Source organism: Trachymyrmex septentrionalis, unplaced genomic scaffold (assembly GCF_001594115.1).
Source record: "Trachymyrmex septentrionalis isolate Tsep2-gDNA-1 unplaced genomic scaffold, Tsep1.0 scaffold17, whole genome shotgun sequence".
In the NCBI taxonomy this organism is placed as follows: Eukaryota; Metazoa; Arthropoda; class Insecta; order Hymenoptera; family Formicidae; genus Trachymyrmex; species Trachymyrmex septentrionalis.
The window spans coordinates 120518-138945 of NW_017304864.1; the positions used below are offsets into that span (position 1 = coordinate 120518).

Genomic DNA, 18428 nt, shown 5'->3' on the forward strand with positions numbered 1-18428 from the left:
TAATTGATCACCTCAAATATCTCAAACAGTATGTTTTAGGGAAAAATGTTTCACACAAAAGTTTTATGACTTCAAGGAGAACCAAGGTACCAGGTTGATGCGACTTTGGGTGGTATTGTCGAGATCAGAATGTCACTTTGAATTTTTTTAATGAAACCTTCCATTTTTTATTACATATTCTCATAGAATATTCTTATAGCTTACCTCGAGAGCTTTTCAAAACATAGAATTCTTTTTCATTAAGTACTTTTCAAATTACAAGGTTTGTGAAAATTACAATACCACCAGCATTAGCATTATCCAAAATATTCGATCGACAGCTAAAACCTCTTTGGATATTGTACAGTTTCATACTTCATAACACTTGTCAAGATCAAAGCTTGTAGGTTCTTCCTTTCATATTCATTTTGACGAATAAGAAGTCTGTAATCAAAAGTATTAATAATATATTAATAAGAATATACATTATAGTTATGGAGACATGCGCTTACAACCGATCCGCTTCGGTGAAACGCATACTCTCTCCGTTTTTCACCAACTTTTGGTTGGCAATAGTCGATCGTAAAAAATAAAAATAAGAAGACCTTCAATGATCTTGATACTTAATAAAAAATTTTATTATAGTGTTTGGAAAAGCTCTAGAGGTAAACTACGAGAATATGTAATAAAAAAAAAAATGGGAGGATCTATTTATAAAATTTAAAATGACTTTGTCCTGATCTTGATAGTGTCAAGGTCAAACCAATGGTACTTTCTTATGTGCCTCTTAATAATCTCGTCATAAAACTTTTGTTAGAAACATTTTTTCCTAAAATGTATTCTTAAGAGATATTTAAAGTGATCAGTTAAAATGGGACACCCTATATACACACGTACATATACACATATCCTTTGTACACTTTCTTTGTGTGTACAAAATCTCATTTACGATACAAATACATTATTTTATATACAAAGTTTATAACTTTATCTCAATCCATTAAAAAGTTAATATTATTTTTTTTTAATTATTTTTATATTCTTATAATAATTCTATAATCTGAAATTTAATAACTAAATAGTTATGAACAATTTAGTCATTAAAATAAGAAATTTTTTTTACACACCACAGTGCTGGAAACATAAAATAATGAGGTATACCAAATACTTGAATGCTGCACTTCATTTTTAATGCTCACGTTAACTGTTGATCGTTCTATGATAGCGTGAAGAACCTATAATAAAAATTATGAGGTAAATAATAGTTACATATTTCACGTACAATATGAGAATATAATGTATGATATAAAGTGCATAATTTAATTTATTATTAGGAAAGTCTGAATAAATAGCTTTATCTAATTTCCTTTATTACTTTTTGTTAAATATAGTATATTGTAAACAAATATATTTATTCACTAATATTCTTGAGGCTTCTATGGGTACTTTCTATATAAAGATTATGCGTTTCGTGGGTTTCCTTCGTGTCCAGATCCATTCTTGGAATGCCAATGTTTCGTGAATCTTGCACAATCCACTTCATCAGGGCGAGGAGAAACCTGATACTTAGTATCTGATTTACAGTATCAGGCTGCTCTTCGCCCTAATGAAGTGGACTGCAAGGTTCACGAAACGTTGGCATTCCAAGAATGGATCTGGACACGAAGGAAACCCGCGAAACGCATAATCTTTATATATTTATACACTATATACTGTATATATAATTATCATAATTACGAATGTTTTTAAAATTTATGGATACTATTACTACATACTATACGTATAATTATCTCTATTATATTTTGTACAAATATAATTGATAATGCTTTGAACAACAAAAAATAGAGTATAACATAAATATAAATTTGGATTTCGTTAATGATGTTAAATCATTGTTTTTTGTAAATCAAAGTTTGAAAAGAAGTAAAAAAGAAACTCGTAAAAAAGCAAATATATAATAAATTCTAATTTTATTTATCTGATAACATGCTCTAAAATGAATTTAATCATATGTACTTTGTGCGTGTTAAGGCGCTCCCACCCTTCGTAGGGTCCATCATTCGATCCCAATTAGTATGTCCAACAACGAATCCAACAGCACGCATTTTTTCCTGCTCTTTACGCTCTTCTAGATCCGCCCAACGTACCTGCAAAAAAGCAAATGTAAAATCTTTTACTTGATTTTGTATTTATTAAAAAATTTGATGTTTCTATTTTTCACTATAGTCATTGAACTGTACATAAAAAATAACATAAAAAATTATTTATATAAATTTTACAAATAACAAAATCGTATGAATCTTTAATTAATTTTAAATACATAAAATTGTAATTTATACTTTATTGCAAATAATATATTTAAAAAATTGGAAAAATACAATAAATTTTCTTAATATCTTCGCCAAAATAAGTCGCCAAGTCTTTTCAAATTAATTAAAAAAGTTATGTGAGTCAAGAGATATTATAATTTAATATTACGCAGATACATACTCGTTTTTTACCAGAAGTATCTTCCATATTGTAATAATCGGGAACTTGTAAGAAATCTTCCATAGTTTGCGGTTTTGTTTCGTTTTTCTTCTTTGCCAAACCGTCCAGTCGATCTACATTATTGCGTTATAAAAAAAATTAAAATAAATAATAATTAGCTCGCTTAAAGAAACTTATAATAAATTAAAATTAATGTGAGTTAACAAAGATAAATGTGATAACACAATTGTATTCTAATGCTTTCCAATTAAATATTGTTTATATCTTTAATATTTTTTAATTAAAACTAATTCACGCTTTTATTCAGACTCTCTTCAGTCAACAGACTCACATAAATTCACTTTTAATTATGTATGGACATTAGCATTTATAGACTTTAATAGTATTCGCCTTAATTTGATTCTTACAGATTCACACTAAATATAAAAAAATATACACTGAGAATATGAATATGTATAATCTATTAGTATAAATTTATATAAATTAGCTAACCCAGTTTATCTTCAGCTTCCATTCTCTCCCACTTACTAACACCCTAAAAATACAAAAACACACATAAAAAATACAATAAAATCATAGAATGACGTATAAAAGACAAGCATTTCTGACAAGACTCCTGACTAGTCAGTATGCGATTCAAAATTAGTCAGCGGCTTAGCGAAATGTAACGAAATTAGTAGCCCCACACACACAAGCATGAGTCCATGTATATATGTGCCCTCGGCGCATCGAAAACGAGCACATGTAAAACCTTTTTGTATGTTACAACGTCTCGCCACGATAAATGGCTGAACTTATAGGCATAGAAAAGTGACGTTTTGATGACGAAATTTATGCTGCAAGTCATTTCGTTATTATTTGCTTAATTGTGAAAATGTAACGTGTCTCGTACTTGAAAGTCCTAAAAATGGGCAGAAGCTATAGTTATCCCGGAATTTTATACATAAAAGCATATATTTCATTCATTTCAACAGCTGTTCAAACCGTGTGTTTCTGCCCGAAATTAGGATCACTTTATCTGTCTTTTACAATCATTTATTGACTATTAAGAGAAAGGAATGATTTCTGCCCATTTTTACAGATATTTTAAAGCAATCTCGTTATTTAGATTTATCCAAATTTTCTTTATTTATAAATGGCTTGCAGCATAAATTAATGTGTCATTTTTCGCTTCTGACGTCACGATTCCAACATAGCTGTCGCGACTAGTCAGGAGCCTCAAGTTCATTTACTTACAATTACATCCTGAGTATCTTCCTGGCTATCTTGACTATCTTCAGTTTGAGTAGCAGATTTTTCTTGCGTCTCTTGACTATCTTCCATGTCCACCTTTAAAATAAATGTTTGTGATTACAAATATAATTTCCCATATATGTATATACTATGTTAAAAGAATAGCACTCCGTGCAGTATCGTGTATCAATTCATGTATTATTTATTATAAAATTCAAATTATAAATTGTAAACTTACAAAAATATTTAGATACTAATAATGGACTTTTATCTCTTTATCTATATATAAATATTAGCTCTTTTTAAGAAAAACAAAGAGTAATAGAAAATTACCTCTTCTATTGCTTGCTCTTGCAACATCGAATTTACATCTAGCTTCTGATGATAACTGGGTGTTGGTTCAAAGTAATCTATAATCCGATTAATTTCATCCTCGGTACGGTTGTGAATGTTTCTCTTCAAACATATCTGTAGATCCATCTCCATCTCGCATACGTACACCTTGGTAAATATAATATCATGTTAGTAAAAACAAGTTAGTACCGAATTTAATAATAATAATGTAATATATATTGTAGGTAATAAAAGTCTAAAATTAAATGTTAATAGATGTATGTTTTAAAAAGTTAATATTTTTATATCAATTCTTCCTAGAATTATATGCTCATGAATATTAAAAGTTTTTATTGATACATGCAACTTCAAAATATTTATTCATAGAAAAATAAAATTAATGTGATGATTAAATTTATTTTAAAACAAAAAAAATTTACAACAAGGATATCAATATCCAATAGTCTTAGAAAAAAACCATATATTAGGTTGAGTAAAAAGTCATCGCGTATTTTTTAGCTCAAAGTTGTATATGTATACAATATCTTCGTCAATAATGAATGAAATTCAAATTTAAAAAAAGGGTTTTAAAGCTTGAAATCTCTACTTTTAAAAGCTTATCACATTTTTTAAGTTTATATGAGTTTGATAATTTTTACATACCAAAAACTACGAGCTGAAAGAGACGAAAAATTTTCTTCTCACTTTGTGGATTTGTAACGTGTCCAAAACGAATTTGAGAAAATTTTCGATTACCTATCGTGAAAGCTTGATACTTTCCCTACAAAATCTTTTTTTTTAAATATTCCTACGACTTTTGATTACTGAGTTATCGCGGATTAAATAAAAGAATTATTTTGACTTTAATTGCTCATAACTCCATTAAAAATTGTCGTATCGTATAATTTAAAAAAGAGATTTTTAAAGCTGAAACTTTACTCTATTAAGATATATTTATATTGTTGGTAAGAAAGTAATTGCGGTTTTTACTGATAGATGTCTTTTAAAAAAACGCGATGACTTTTTACTTAACCTAATATAATGTAATTAAATTAAATATATAAATCAATAACTTACTTTAAAACCTTTTGTCTTGCCGAAACTCCACATCTCTTCGTAATCCGAAATTTTCTCGTTAATGCAGTCTAATATGATAAAATTGAAGAATCCATCTGTTATATTTTTCTTAAAAGCTTTAACAAGAGAAGTTATATAACTCTGTTCCATAGCCTCTTCGTATTCATATACCATTTCCTATGAAAAATTAAAAATTAGAATTAAAATGAAAGTATTCACACACAATTGTTTTTTTTACATTATATTCGTAATGGGTTCGAATCTATAAAATTATGAAGTATTTTACATAAATCAATTTTACTTTTCAATATATAATAAACTATAAAGATATATTGTTATTTAATAATAAATATCTACTCCCTTAAATATTAAATATTATTGATATTATACAAACTTGATGTAATACAGTTACTATCACAATATTTCTAAATAAAAGTGAATGTCAATCAAAATTCGATTTATATTACAAATATAATTATTGTACCTTAACTATGATTTTCTTTCCATTATCATCCTTAGTCTCTATTTCCTTTTCGACAAGAAAATAATCATCTAAACTTAATATTCTCGGCGCAGAACCACCCTGCTCGACTTCTTTATCCTGCACAGTAAGAAAGTATCATAATTAAATATGTCTGTATAGCTTTACGCATATGTAGAATGTATGTAATGCAATTGGACTAAGTATTCGAAGCATATGACATGTATTTATTCAGAATATATTAACTTATGTTTTACATATACAAAATAATCATTTATGTAATAATATATACTTAAGCATTTATTATAAATATACCTTAATAAGTTTAGCCACAAAAGACTTGCCGCTACCGGGTGGTCCTCTGAGGATGATAGCTATTTTTGGTGGTCTGTTCTGGCGACCTGGTGGACACAATAGATCATCGACCATCGTAAAATTCGGTATTTTTGCCAATTCCAGGGTTTTCGTAGTGGATTCCGCAACATTTTTCTTTGTATCTGGAGAAAGGCTATAAAAGATTGATCTCTTAGTAAAATAAAAACATATACTTATAAATAATTACATTATAGCAGATTGATCGAAAAAAATCACTCGTTTTTTGTTTTGTGCTAATAAACAAAAGAACGAACTTTTTGATCAATCTTGTAAAATAAAAGAATAGTAATCTTTATAATAATCAGCATAGAATAAGTACAATGAGAAATAGAAATAAATAAATTTTGTGTTGTAGAAATTTTTCTTAGAAAGTTTTTCTAATTATGCAATAGCATACGCACGTAAATAACAATTTGAAAAAAATATTTCGCAACAATCGCACTCTTCATTAAATATTCATACATAATAGTATAATTCGCTTTAAAAAATATCAAACAAAGTATCAAACAATAAAAAATTATTCCATATAAACAGATCGATACCATACGTAAAACGGTATATTGTACATTATATTGCATTTAAGCAATAAAAATTCAGTACAAATATCATTTATTGAAAAAATTCGGTTTATCAGATATAAAATATAAGAATCTTATTACGAGCAGACAGATTGATATTGTAGATAAAATTACGAATATCTTACAGTAAATAAGTAAAATAAAAGATATATTCGTTATATGTACATGCAATATAAATTGGTATATTATAAACTTCTTGATGAAAGCAATGATAAAAACTGCTATATAAGTATCACATATATATTGTAGTAAAACTCTGTGTGTGTGCATTATAGGATTAAATATTCATTACTAAATAGTAAATGTCATAAGTGGAAAATGGCACATGAGTATTCTCTCTTTATTTTCAGAGAGTAAACAATTTTCACATAACAGATCAATACTGTAAAAAAATCAGTTTGTTGGAAATACAAATATAAGAAATTTATTATAATCAATATTAAAATTATGACTAGATATATAACTGTCTTAGAATTACAGTTATATAAAATTTTTATGGTTTATAACATTTTTTTTTAATTTATGTGAAGAATAAAATGGTATGTTACGTGTAATTATTAAAAGCAACAATAAAAATTTGGCATAAATACATGTTTAAAGTAAATTCATTTTTACAAAAGTATTTTTCATACATAGTCTTGTCTGCCAAACGGAGACGACTTTTACATATGCAAAACAGTAATCATTGCATAAACTTTTTTATATATGGTATCCATTTAAAAAACGTATACTAAAATTATAAAAAATAATTAACATATAAACTTATATAGTAAATTTTGTTGATTATATGCATAGTATTTAGCTATGCATAATTAATGTATTAATCGGACTGACTGCAGCACAGATATATTAAATTTGTTATATCTGTTATGTCAGTGTTATAAGTATAAATATAAAAATTTTGTTGACCCTCGGATATTCGAAAAATTATAATAATTATTATTCGATTATTTAAATCCGAATATATGCAGATATCCGTCTCAATAAATCATAAAATAGTACAGAACATAAAATAGCTTATAAACTCTTGGCATTATCAAAATTATAGAAATTTTTTTTTTCGAACTTCAATAAATGTATCATAAATCGTGTTGCAGCAAATGCACAATTGCACATGCGCAATATTTATATTGTAAAATATAATTAACAGAACCATTAAGTTTTGCCATTGTCGAGATATAATCAAAAAGATTTGCTAAAACATTATAACACATCTCGATAGATTTTTGTGTTATTTAAAATAATTTTATTATAAATGTACGAGCAAATAAAAATATCCTTAAATAGAGAAATAAAAGTACCAAATGTAAAAAATTTTTGGGACGAATTTGGGATTTATGGAGAATAATTTTTGTTCTATAGAAATAATTTCTATGATAGAGAATTAAATTTCACGATAAAACTAATTTTTGTTATGTTGTATAATAACATACCATCTAACAAATATACTTTGTCCTATATAAAATTTATTAGTTCTCTTAGAATAATATTCATAAACTTTTCTTATAACATTTGAACACTTTCTTTCAATATGTTGATTTTAAATTATTCCTACCGTTGTTTCTTATAGTAAAAGGTGTAAATTCCTTATAACAAATTTAATTGGATGTACTCAGTGCACATTAAAACAGTTGTATTCAAATCGACATAAAAATTTATATATACTTAATATAAATATAAAAATAAATTAAACCATAAAATTCCCATTTTATTGCGCTGTTAAGTAAAATTTGTATTTTATAATTTAAAATATTTGTATTTTACTTTTACACAGATTAAATAAATATACAATGGCTTTATTATGCACTAGTGTGCATCCTATCGAATTCGTTATTAATATTTTGTATTTCTCTAATGCATCTTCGTACATATTTTTTTTGCTGAGATCCGGATCTAATCTAATAGTTTTCCACTGAGAAAACTAATGTAAGATCGGTACAATTGAATGCAAATCGATTTTAAACATATTTTCCAATGTTAATAAATAAATTAATTCTTTTAAGATTATAAAGTTATCGTGGCAACAAAGGCCATGTTCGTATATTATTGCCAGCCAGTACTGAAAATATATCGTTCCTCTTACGTACTGATAACTGGCAGTAATATACGAACACGGCCAAAGAACATGTAAAGTTAAAAAAATTAAATTATTTATTAACAGAAAAAATATATAAATTTATTTGTATTTAATTGCATTTAATGTAGTACTGCACTAATTTTTCCAGTGGTAAATATTATAAGTATATCCTATAATAATATTTATGCATCATACTAAAAAAATATGTATACTAATTGTGTACACTAGCACGTTACAGAAGTTTAAACTATATTTTTACTAATTAATTTAATTTAATTTGATACATTTTACATCTGTTATATTTATTTCTTTATTCTTTTTAATTTAATCTTTTATATATCGCTCATTGCTATAACAATCACACAATTAAAATAAGTTTGAATGTTTTGAATTATTTTAAAATTTTGTAATATCAAGTTAAAAATGCAATTTTCCTGTAATAACTGATTTCGCTGTTTGGTAAAAAATGATTTTTTTGCGAACAAAGAAACGAGACTAATTATTTTCTTTATAGTTTTTAGATACTAATACAAATCTGTTTTTTAATTGCCATTACGTCATAATTTTGGAAAATTTGTAATTGGAATTGCTAAAAAGAACTATTTTTACGTATTGCGTCATATTATAAATAACTACGATATGTGACATACTGGAACAGTTGGAATCAAAATTAATTTTGTTGTTAGGACTTTTAACCTTCAAAGGGAGTTTTTCAGTATCAACTATGTTTAATAAAATATTTATAATTAAATATGAAATCTATAATGAAAAAGGAAAGAAGAAAAAAAAGAAGTGAATTGTGAATTATAAGTCGCTAATGATTTATCAAATAGCTTTCAAGTGTATTTATTTAAACTTTAAGATCATTGAATATAAATTTGTGTAAAAATTAATAAATTTAAAATAATCGATTTAATATGGCGGATATTCTAAAATATGAAAAATATCCAGATTAGATCTGTTCGCATTGCTTACACTTTTTGCACTCAGCATCTTTGTTTACTCTCTCTTCAACGCCCAAATATATATTTATCTCATTTTAAGGCTCCTGAGTAGTTATCACAGCCACCATATCGAATCGTGATATCAAAAGCGAGAAACGATATGTTAATTTTTGTTCCATTTGTAAATAAAAACAATTACTGACTGTCAGGGAAATAAGCATAGTCGTTAAGCATTTCGTCTATTTTTACAAATGTCTTAAGTCAATCTCATCATTTTATCTAAATTGTCTTTATTTATAAATGTAATAAAAATTAACGTATCATTTCTCGCTCCTGACGTCATGATTCAATATAGCTGTGGTGACTACTCGAAAACCTTAAATGCACAAGTTTTGAGGATTCAAACAACGTGAACAAACTCATGGATGCAGAAATTTATGTATACGAGTAGAAATCTTTCACGATTTTGAATTAATTTTCTTATCTTAAGAATTTTAATTTTGATATAAAATTCGACAGCCTAAAAAGTTCTTAAGTTTAAATAAAATATATTAAATATAATTAAAAACTATTTGGTAAATCGTTAATGATCTAATTCAGCCTATTTTAGCCTGAAATAAATCACATATTAATTATTTAATTATGAATATTTTATTATTTAATTGTAATCGATATTAAAAAAAAATCTTTTAAGAGCTGAAAGTCCTAAGATTTACTTAATTTTTATTGCAATAAAGTTTCTTCAACATGTCATTTATTGTAATTATAATACTTATAATATAACAAAATACATGAAAATCATAATTTTTATATAGTTCTAAGGCTCCTGATCATCACAGTCATATTGAATCACGTGACGTCACAAGCAAGAAATGAGACGTTAATTTTTATTACATGCTATTTATAAATAAAAAAAATTTGAATGAAATAAAATAATGAAATCGTTTTTTGCCGAAATCAGTTATTACAGCAAAACAATTGTAAAAATGGATAAAAACTATCCTTATCCCCCCTGATAGTCAGTAAATAATCGTAAAAAATAAAAAAAATGAAGGTTTTTATTCAATGCACATGCATAATCTATTTTTATTTACACGTGCCTTTTATCACTTTTTACAATTATTTACTGACTCGAGGAAGATAAACATAGTTTTCGTCCATTTTTACAAATGTTTTAAAGTAATTTCGTCTTTTTGTTTTATTCAAATTGTCTTTATTTACTAATAGCACGTAATAAAAATTAACATACCATTTCTCGCTTCAGATGTTACGATCCAATATGGTCGCGACGACTACTCAAAAGCGTTAACTGCAAATTTTTCAAAATTGTTACGTGATGAAATAATTTGAAATTGAAAATTCGATTCACATTTAGTAAAAAAAAAAAACTGGAAAATGATTAATCTCATTCTAATGTTTCTTTTTTTGTTAAACAGTGTTATAAAAGAAAGTGAATAAAAGTTAATTTTTTTCTGTTCCTTTTTTGCAACTAAAAAAAAAACAATTTTTAAATAATTTTTAAATTTATGTCATTGTAACAAATGAGCGATATATCAAATATAAACAAGATATTTTGTCACACAATTGTAAACCATGATGCATGATTATGTACAGATAAACGTAGTCGAACTTATAGGACATTAATTCAGAATTAAATAATTATTGCTAAAATAATTCAACAAAAAGTTATATTCAAAATATCACTTTCTATAAATAATACTGCTAAAAATTTTATTGTATTTTAAAATTTTTCATGATATCAGACCTGTTTACTCCTGGATTATTTCTTGATTAGTAATCTAAATTCATATATAAATGTAGATATGTAATGTAAATATTTTTAAGAAATTAAATTTTCTATTTAAAATCCTTCAAATCAATGTTCTTTTTTCTATGAGTACTTGATGATTAAATGTAGACTAAAGCTTCTGCAAACAAAAAGTAATGTTAACATACCTGATCTCTTGAAGTTTTGTATCTACGATGTTTTTGTTTGCACTCTCCTGCCAGTTAACATTTCCTTTCAATCTAAAGAAAATGGTATATATGTTCAAAACATATATCTCATACTTTTATGTAATATTATCAACTATTTCTATTATATAAAAAATTAAATATTTTTATTATTCATACAATATACCTATCATCATCTTTGTCATTATCTTTAGTCATCTCCTTTCGGGGATTATCATGTATCTCTTGAACCCGCTCTGTATCTGAAAAATGATGGATGCAATGAAACATACTCTATGTAAGTTGTTTGTTCTTTAATATTTCAATGTAATTCATAATTTACAGACATATTACGTGTAAAACTAAATCAGCATTCCAAACTTTACAAACTACAGTATTCTATATCTCGTTTTTATAATTATAAATGATAAATAATATTCTTTTATTACAATTAATAAAATAAGCTAATAAACTTCAACCAAACGCTTTATTTTTAAAAACACTTCATACTGCATTAAAGATTTGATAATTTTTGGTCCATTTTCAATAATAGTTTTGTATTTTTAAGATATAAAGTTAGATTTAAAAAATGTTAGTGTAATTCGTCATTTCTAGTTCTTTCTTGCTCAGATGTTTTTATATGTTTTCAATTTAATGAAGAATTAAAGCTGCATATAACTATTCGTTACAAAAAGATAGTAATTTCAAAACAAACATATATAGGATGTTCAATAGATCATAACAAAAACAGGGTGTTCAAAAACTATAACAATGCTTAAGGGTAGATTTCTGGGATTTCTCTCATTTTGAGATGAAAATTCTAACATAAAAAAATGTCGAGACTTTAATAATTTTTTAATTGTAAGCACTTTTTTATCAAATCATAATCTAACCTAAATTTAAACATAAAACATAATCTAAATTTTTTAATAAATTGAAAATAATCATTTTGAGAAAATTCTAATACCAAAATATCGAAGGTACAATAGTTTTTGAATTATAAGCACTTAAAATTAGCGAATTATAGCGCCTAAAGTTCGCTCGTTCAGATACGATACAATGAAAAATCCTATCGCACTTAAGCGCACATTAGGCGGTATAATTCGCTAATTTTAAGTGCTTATAATTCAAAAACTATTGTACCCTCGATATTTTGATATTAGAATTTTCTCAAAATGATTATTTCCAATTTATTAAAAAATTTAGATTATCTGTGAAATTGTATTGTTCTTTGAAAAAACCAAAATTATTATTCATAAAATAAATTCATATTAAATTACCTTTGTGAATATTTTTATCACTTTGATGTCGATCGCTCTGGTCATCAATATTTCGTTCAAAACTTCGGGATTCTGATTCGGGATAATGTCCCCTCTCCTTACGATCATCATTTTCTTTCTTCTCTCCATCAGTTTTTTTATTCGATTGCCAATCACGTTCCTTTCGATTATTATAATCCACTGATTTGCGTGCATCGAAATTTATTGCATTGTTTTTATAGTTCCTTATTTTTTCAGCATATTTTCCCTTCGTACTTTCGTAATTGCTCATTTTTTCAGTGTATTCCTTCAGATTCTGCTCGTTTTCCACCCAATTCCTAAAATCTTTCTTCGGATAATGATGCTGCTGCAAATCGGGTTTTAAATTTCCGTGACCGTAATCAAAGCACTGGACTGACGATAGTTGCTGCTCCATAATCAAAGCACGAGACACGTGCCCGTAATCAATTATCTTTGTCGGAGTAAAGTGAATCGATTCAACAATTCTTTTATCACCTTCACCGTGATTATAATTAAACTTCTGCACGCAAAATTCTTCATCACTCCTCGGTCGTTTCATCAATAAATTAGAATATTTCGATTCAAAGTCAGATTCAGTCGTAGATTCACCATATTGAGACTTAAAATTACCCACCTTTGGTTCCATTATACTTTTTTCTAACTTCTCGTCAAATGTACTTGAAATGTTTTTATCAATGTTATATTGCTCTGCATCGGATCTGTGAACGTTACCAAACTTATCCTTCCAATTATCATTAAATCCATATCCTGAACAAGGTACAGTCTCTTTTTTATTAAAATCAGGTCCAATATATTCATTGGTGTTTTCTTTCTGCATTTCAATATTTTTATCAGGACAATTTCTATTAAATTCGTCAGTCGATTTTGGGCTTTCATACTTGGCCTTTTTAGCAAAAATATTATCTTCAAACTGTTCTTTTCTAATGCAAGAATTTCTACGCAAATTATCGTCGCGATTAAGCGAAGAATCGCTCGGAGGTGGAAAGTTTGCATTAGTTGAATCATTCATCGGGCCTTTGAAGTCCGATGATCCAAAGGGTCCACCATTAGAATCTCGAGATTCAAATCGGTTCTCATTAAAATTCTTCGAGTTACGTTGAAGCAAAGTATCATTTGAATCACAAGAACCAAGTAGAACAGATTCCTTAGAACCACGCGGACTAGTCAGATCTTCGTTGGATTTTTGAAAATCAACTTTTTCATTAGAAGAGCTAAAAGATCCACTATTATCGAAAGATCTCTTATCACATGGTGCCTCATTTGATTTACCAAACTTATTGGATCCCATAGAACCGAACTGTGAGTCGAAAGGACATCTAGTACTAAAAAATGTATTAAATGGACCTCTAGGACCAAATGATCCATCATTGGGCCCTCGCAATCCAAATGGTCTTTCGGACATTGTTCGAGAATCTAAACGATCATTAACTCCTCTAGGACCAAATTGCATATTGTTGCCTCTAGGTCCAAATGGACCAGGATTTCGCGGAGAAAACGGTAAATCAATTGGTCCCCTTGGTCCAATTGGACGATCGATGGATCCTCTCAGACCGAACTTTGTATTCATGAGCGGTCGAGGTCCAAATTGACCAAATGACTCATCTACAGGACCACGTGGATTGAATTTCTCATTATTTGAATGTTCAGATAATTCATCATTATAATCTTGATCATTACATTGCTCATCATTAGATCTTTTAGGACTGAAACGATTTTTACTTGATATATTAAGCCCAAATTGGCCATCTTTGGGTCCTCGTGGACCCAATTGTACATCCATAGAACCTTGTGATAAGAATGAACCTCGCGAAGAATCAGTTAAAAATGCACGAGGACCTCTAGGACTAAACATTGGCGGTCCTCGAGGTTCAAATGGTACACCAGATTTAAATTCCATCCTTTTGGAATCAAAGTTGTTATTATTATTAAAACGCATATCGAATTGGTTATCAGCTGGTCCCTTTCTATCAAAATCTTTGTTTAAATTCGGTGGCATATTTTGATTGGAGTCCGTAGAAATGGGACACAAATTAGGCAATTCCGGTGGTGGTTCAATGTTCAAATCTACTGGTGGTACGTCATTTTCACCCATGAAGGGCAAACTTTCAGGTTTCTTAATACCGTTATTAGATTCATTCGTACTTTCGGTGTTGCTTTGGATTTTATCATCATGTTTCTTGTCAACCTGTTGCAGAGAATTATCATCATTAATAACTTTATTTTCTTCTCCATTATTATCCTTTAAGTCATTAGAAGAAACAATGTTGCTTTGCTCAATAGAACTATTAATCTCATCCACTTGCATTGCTTCCGTATTTTTTACATCTGCAACATTATCAGTTTGCAGCGACGAATCAGCATCGATATCAATAATTTCGATATTTTCAGAGCGTTTAACAACATCTTGTGGCTGAATATTTGTTAGTTGGAATTGATTGGGATGCGGTCTGATTTCTATATTCTTTCCTCGTTCATTGTAATCCATAGGATTATGCTTAACAAAGTTATCCAGACGTCCTTTGAAAGGAGGAGGAGGTTCGCTGAAAAAGTGACCTCGTGACCCATATGATGAAGTAGAAATTTGACCCGAATCAGAAGATAATTGAAAACTTGATGATCCACTACTCGTTGCTTCACTACGATTTGGTGGATTTTTTTGAAAATCGAAGGAACTTTTAAAAGGCGAGTGACTGGTAATTTTTTTAAAGCTTTCACTAAGAGAACCAATACCAGTAAACTTGTCGGAGTCAACAAAACTGGGTCTGAACACATCCCCTGCTGCTCTTCGCTTTTCCATGAGTTTCTTCAATTCTGGCGATAATTCATTCGACGAACCAAATGATGAATTTCTAGTGAAACCACCCCGGTTAGTACCAAAACTGTCTCGTCTATTATCAGCTGAATCTTTTGAATCAAAATTACCTCTACCAAATCTATCGTTCGGTCGGAAAGACTCGTTATTAGACCCAAATCGATCATTACCAGAAAAGAAACGATCTTTAGAGTCAAAACGATTAGTTCCAGAAGCAAACTGTTCTCCACCTGATACAAACCGATCCGATCCAAATCGCTCATTATCTGGAAATCGATCATTTCCAGATCCGCGATCTTTATCCATTTCGATCCGATCATTTCCAGGTCTAAATCGATCACCCTCCGATTTAAACCATTCATTGCTAAATCGATCAGATCCTGAGCCAGGACGATCCTTGTTTGATCCGAATTGATCACCTCCCGATGTAAGCCTATCACTTCCCATCGATCCAAACCTATTATTTTCGCTGTTGAAATGATCATTCCCTGGCCCAAAACGATCTTTTGCCGGCCCAAACCGATCATTACTTAGATTAAAATTATTCTGTGAGTTTAATTGATTATTCCCAAAGTCATTATAATTTCTATCGCCTCTTCTAAAACGTTGTGCTTCGACTTTGTCAAAATTATCAGTAGAAGATCTAAATTCTTGTTCGTGCAAATTTGAATTAGTATTATCTCGTCCAAAACGTTCCTGATCACCTCTTTTGAAATTGGATTGTCCGTCAAAATTGTGAGATGCTCGATCATTTGGATGCATAAAACGCTTATCCATACTTGAAGAATCAGCTGAACCAAATGGAGGACAATCATTTATGTTTGTTAGACCTGGTGCTTTTACATTTTGTAATTGCATTCGATCATTATTAAGAAAATTTGGTGGAGGTTGCGAAAAATTTGGTGTAACGTTATTTGGCATATTCAGCTGTGATTGTGCAAAATTTGACGAGATCATTTGGGGTGGTCCAATATCCGGCGTTGAGAGCATTGGAGGCATTGTCGACATCCCGAGACCATACGCCGGTGCTTCCATTCTGGAATTATATTGTTGATTTCCCCATTGTTGATTGGACCAATTCGGTACAGTGGGTCCAATCATATTTAGTTGTGGTGGAATTTGCTGCATTCCTTGTGCAACAGGTTGATTACTAGAATTATTTGTGGTCTCCGGCATTGGTGGCGGTGGTGGCGGAGGCACTAAAGATGCAGAAATATTTTGCTTCCCTGTAAGACCCAAAGTTTTCCCAATGCCCAATAAATTGTTGATCAATCCTTGATTTTCAGTGTTCGATAAGATGTTTAGTATTTTATCGTCCCCAGGTATGTTTTTGTTCTTTTCGGCTTCTGCTTTCGCAGCAGCTTGTTTTTGTTGTTCGCGTTTTTTACGCATCTGTTCGCGTCGTTCGAGCAACTTCTCACGCCATGATGTCCATTTCGCTTCGTATTGTTTATACTGAGTCTGAAATACGAAGATACCATTTTGAACTCTATAGAAAATGCAATTTCAATTATTTATGTTAAGTTATGCAATAATAAATAAAAATTGTTGATATTAATTTATCTCTTTCAAAAACTTTATTACTTTAATAATCTTGATATCATAAAAATGAGAATATCGATTAATTTCATTTTAACTAATAATTATATTTCAAAAATGTTTTTCAAAATATAATTGAGAGCATCGTAATATAAAAAACATGATTTTTCAATATAATTATATATCTGCAGAATTATTTGCAGAATTATTTATGTTCATATTTTGACTTTTGCAAACCAAAATAAACTTTATTAAAAATGTATCTTCTAATATGAATAATTACTTTTCAATAATATCCATTTAATTATTTCTTAATAATTATATGCATATTAAAAATAGTACTTACCTTGTCTGGATGATTGGCATTTTGCTGCTTCCAAGTATTAAATTGTTCTTCCCACTGTTTGAACTGTGCATCAAATGTTCTTTCAGCTTCGGTCAATTCCTCTTCAGAGATCAATTTTTTAGCACTTTTGGAATCACTAATTATATTACTATTAGATTTTTCAGCTGTGATATTTTCGCTATTCTCGATTTCAGGTGGTAAGGGTGGTTGGCTTGTTGTAGGTAACGGTGGATTTGAAGGATAACTTGTTACATTTGCTTGTGACATCATCTTATTGGGAGATTCTTTTGCAGGAAATAATGGAAGATTGTTTTGGTGTGGAGGTGGCATGTTCGTAAATTGATATGTATTTGTGGGAGGCAAAGGAGGTCGGGTATCCTCTTTGGGAAGAGGCGGTGGTGGTACTTGCATCTGACTCGTTAAGTTCATATTCTGCACGTGCTTCATCTCCTCATACTGAAAAGAATTTCTTATTAATAAAAATTAACAAATAAAAATTTTTAGGCCCTGTTCCACAACTCATGATTAACTTTTAACCGAGGTTCAACTTATCCCTCATCGCTTTTCAATTCTAGAATTGCAAAGAAATGAGGAATAAGTTGAACCTCGGTTAAGAGTGAGTTGTGGAACTGGGCCTTAATGTTTCTACAGATATCAAACATTTTCTGTATACATAAATTTTTAAAACTTTTATAATATTATCTAATAAATCATTTAAGAAAAAAAAAACAGATATAGAATAATTGAAGAATAATTACATATTTCTTTTGAATTCTTTTATAATTTTAAACAAACGTTTTGTTCCAAGGAAAAGTTTATTATAAAATGTTTCCATCGAAATACATTGTTTTCATTTGTACTATATATATTTATATCATATTATTTTTTGTATATTATATAATATTTATTT

The 18428-nt window shown here is 28.7% G+C and overlaps 1 protein-coding gene across 2 annotated transcripts in view; it reads right to left on the reverse strand.

Moving 5' to 3' along the window:
* Window positions 1-18088, reverse strand: part of LOC108746405 (putative uncharacterized protein DDB_G0282133) — a 25818-nt gene extending 7730 nt beyond the window's left edge. Inside the window, exons 1-13 of one of the 2 annotated variants that reach the window (XM_018483146.1) lie at window positions 17519-18088; window positions 12801-17094; window positions 11708-11783; window positions 11524-11595; window positions 5909-6101; window positions 5597-5713; window positions 5113-5289; window positions 4036-4203; window positions 3706-3798; window positions 2962-3004; window positions 2470-2582; window positions 1996-2126; window positions 1179-1214 (exon numbers count right to left, since the gene is read on the reverse strand). In XM_018483146.1, coding sequence (XP_018338648.1) covers window positions 1196-1214; window positions 1996-2126; window positions 2470-2582; window positions 2962-3004; window positions 3706-3798; window positions 4036-4203; window positions 5113-5289; window positions 5597-5713; window positions 5909-6101; window positions 11524-11595; window positions 11708-11783; window positions 12801-17094; window positions 17519-17965 — 5943 coding nt within the window. In that variant the 5' untranslated portion in view covers window positions 17966-18088 and the 3' untranslated portion in view covers window positions 1179-1195. Of the gene's footprint in view, window positions 1-1111; window positions 1215-1995; window positions 2127-2469; window positions 2583-2961; window positions 3005-3705; window positions 3799-4035; window positions 4204-5112; window positions 5290-5596; window positions 5714-5908; window positions 6102-11523; window positions 11596-11707; window positions 11784-12800; window positions 17095-17518 lie in introns of those variants that run through there. The other variant, XM_018483145.1, reaches the window with a different exon arrangement.
* Between the last annotated feature and the right edge of the window lie 340 nt (window positions 18089-18428).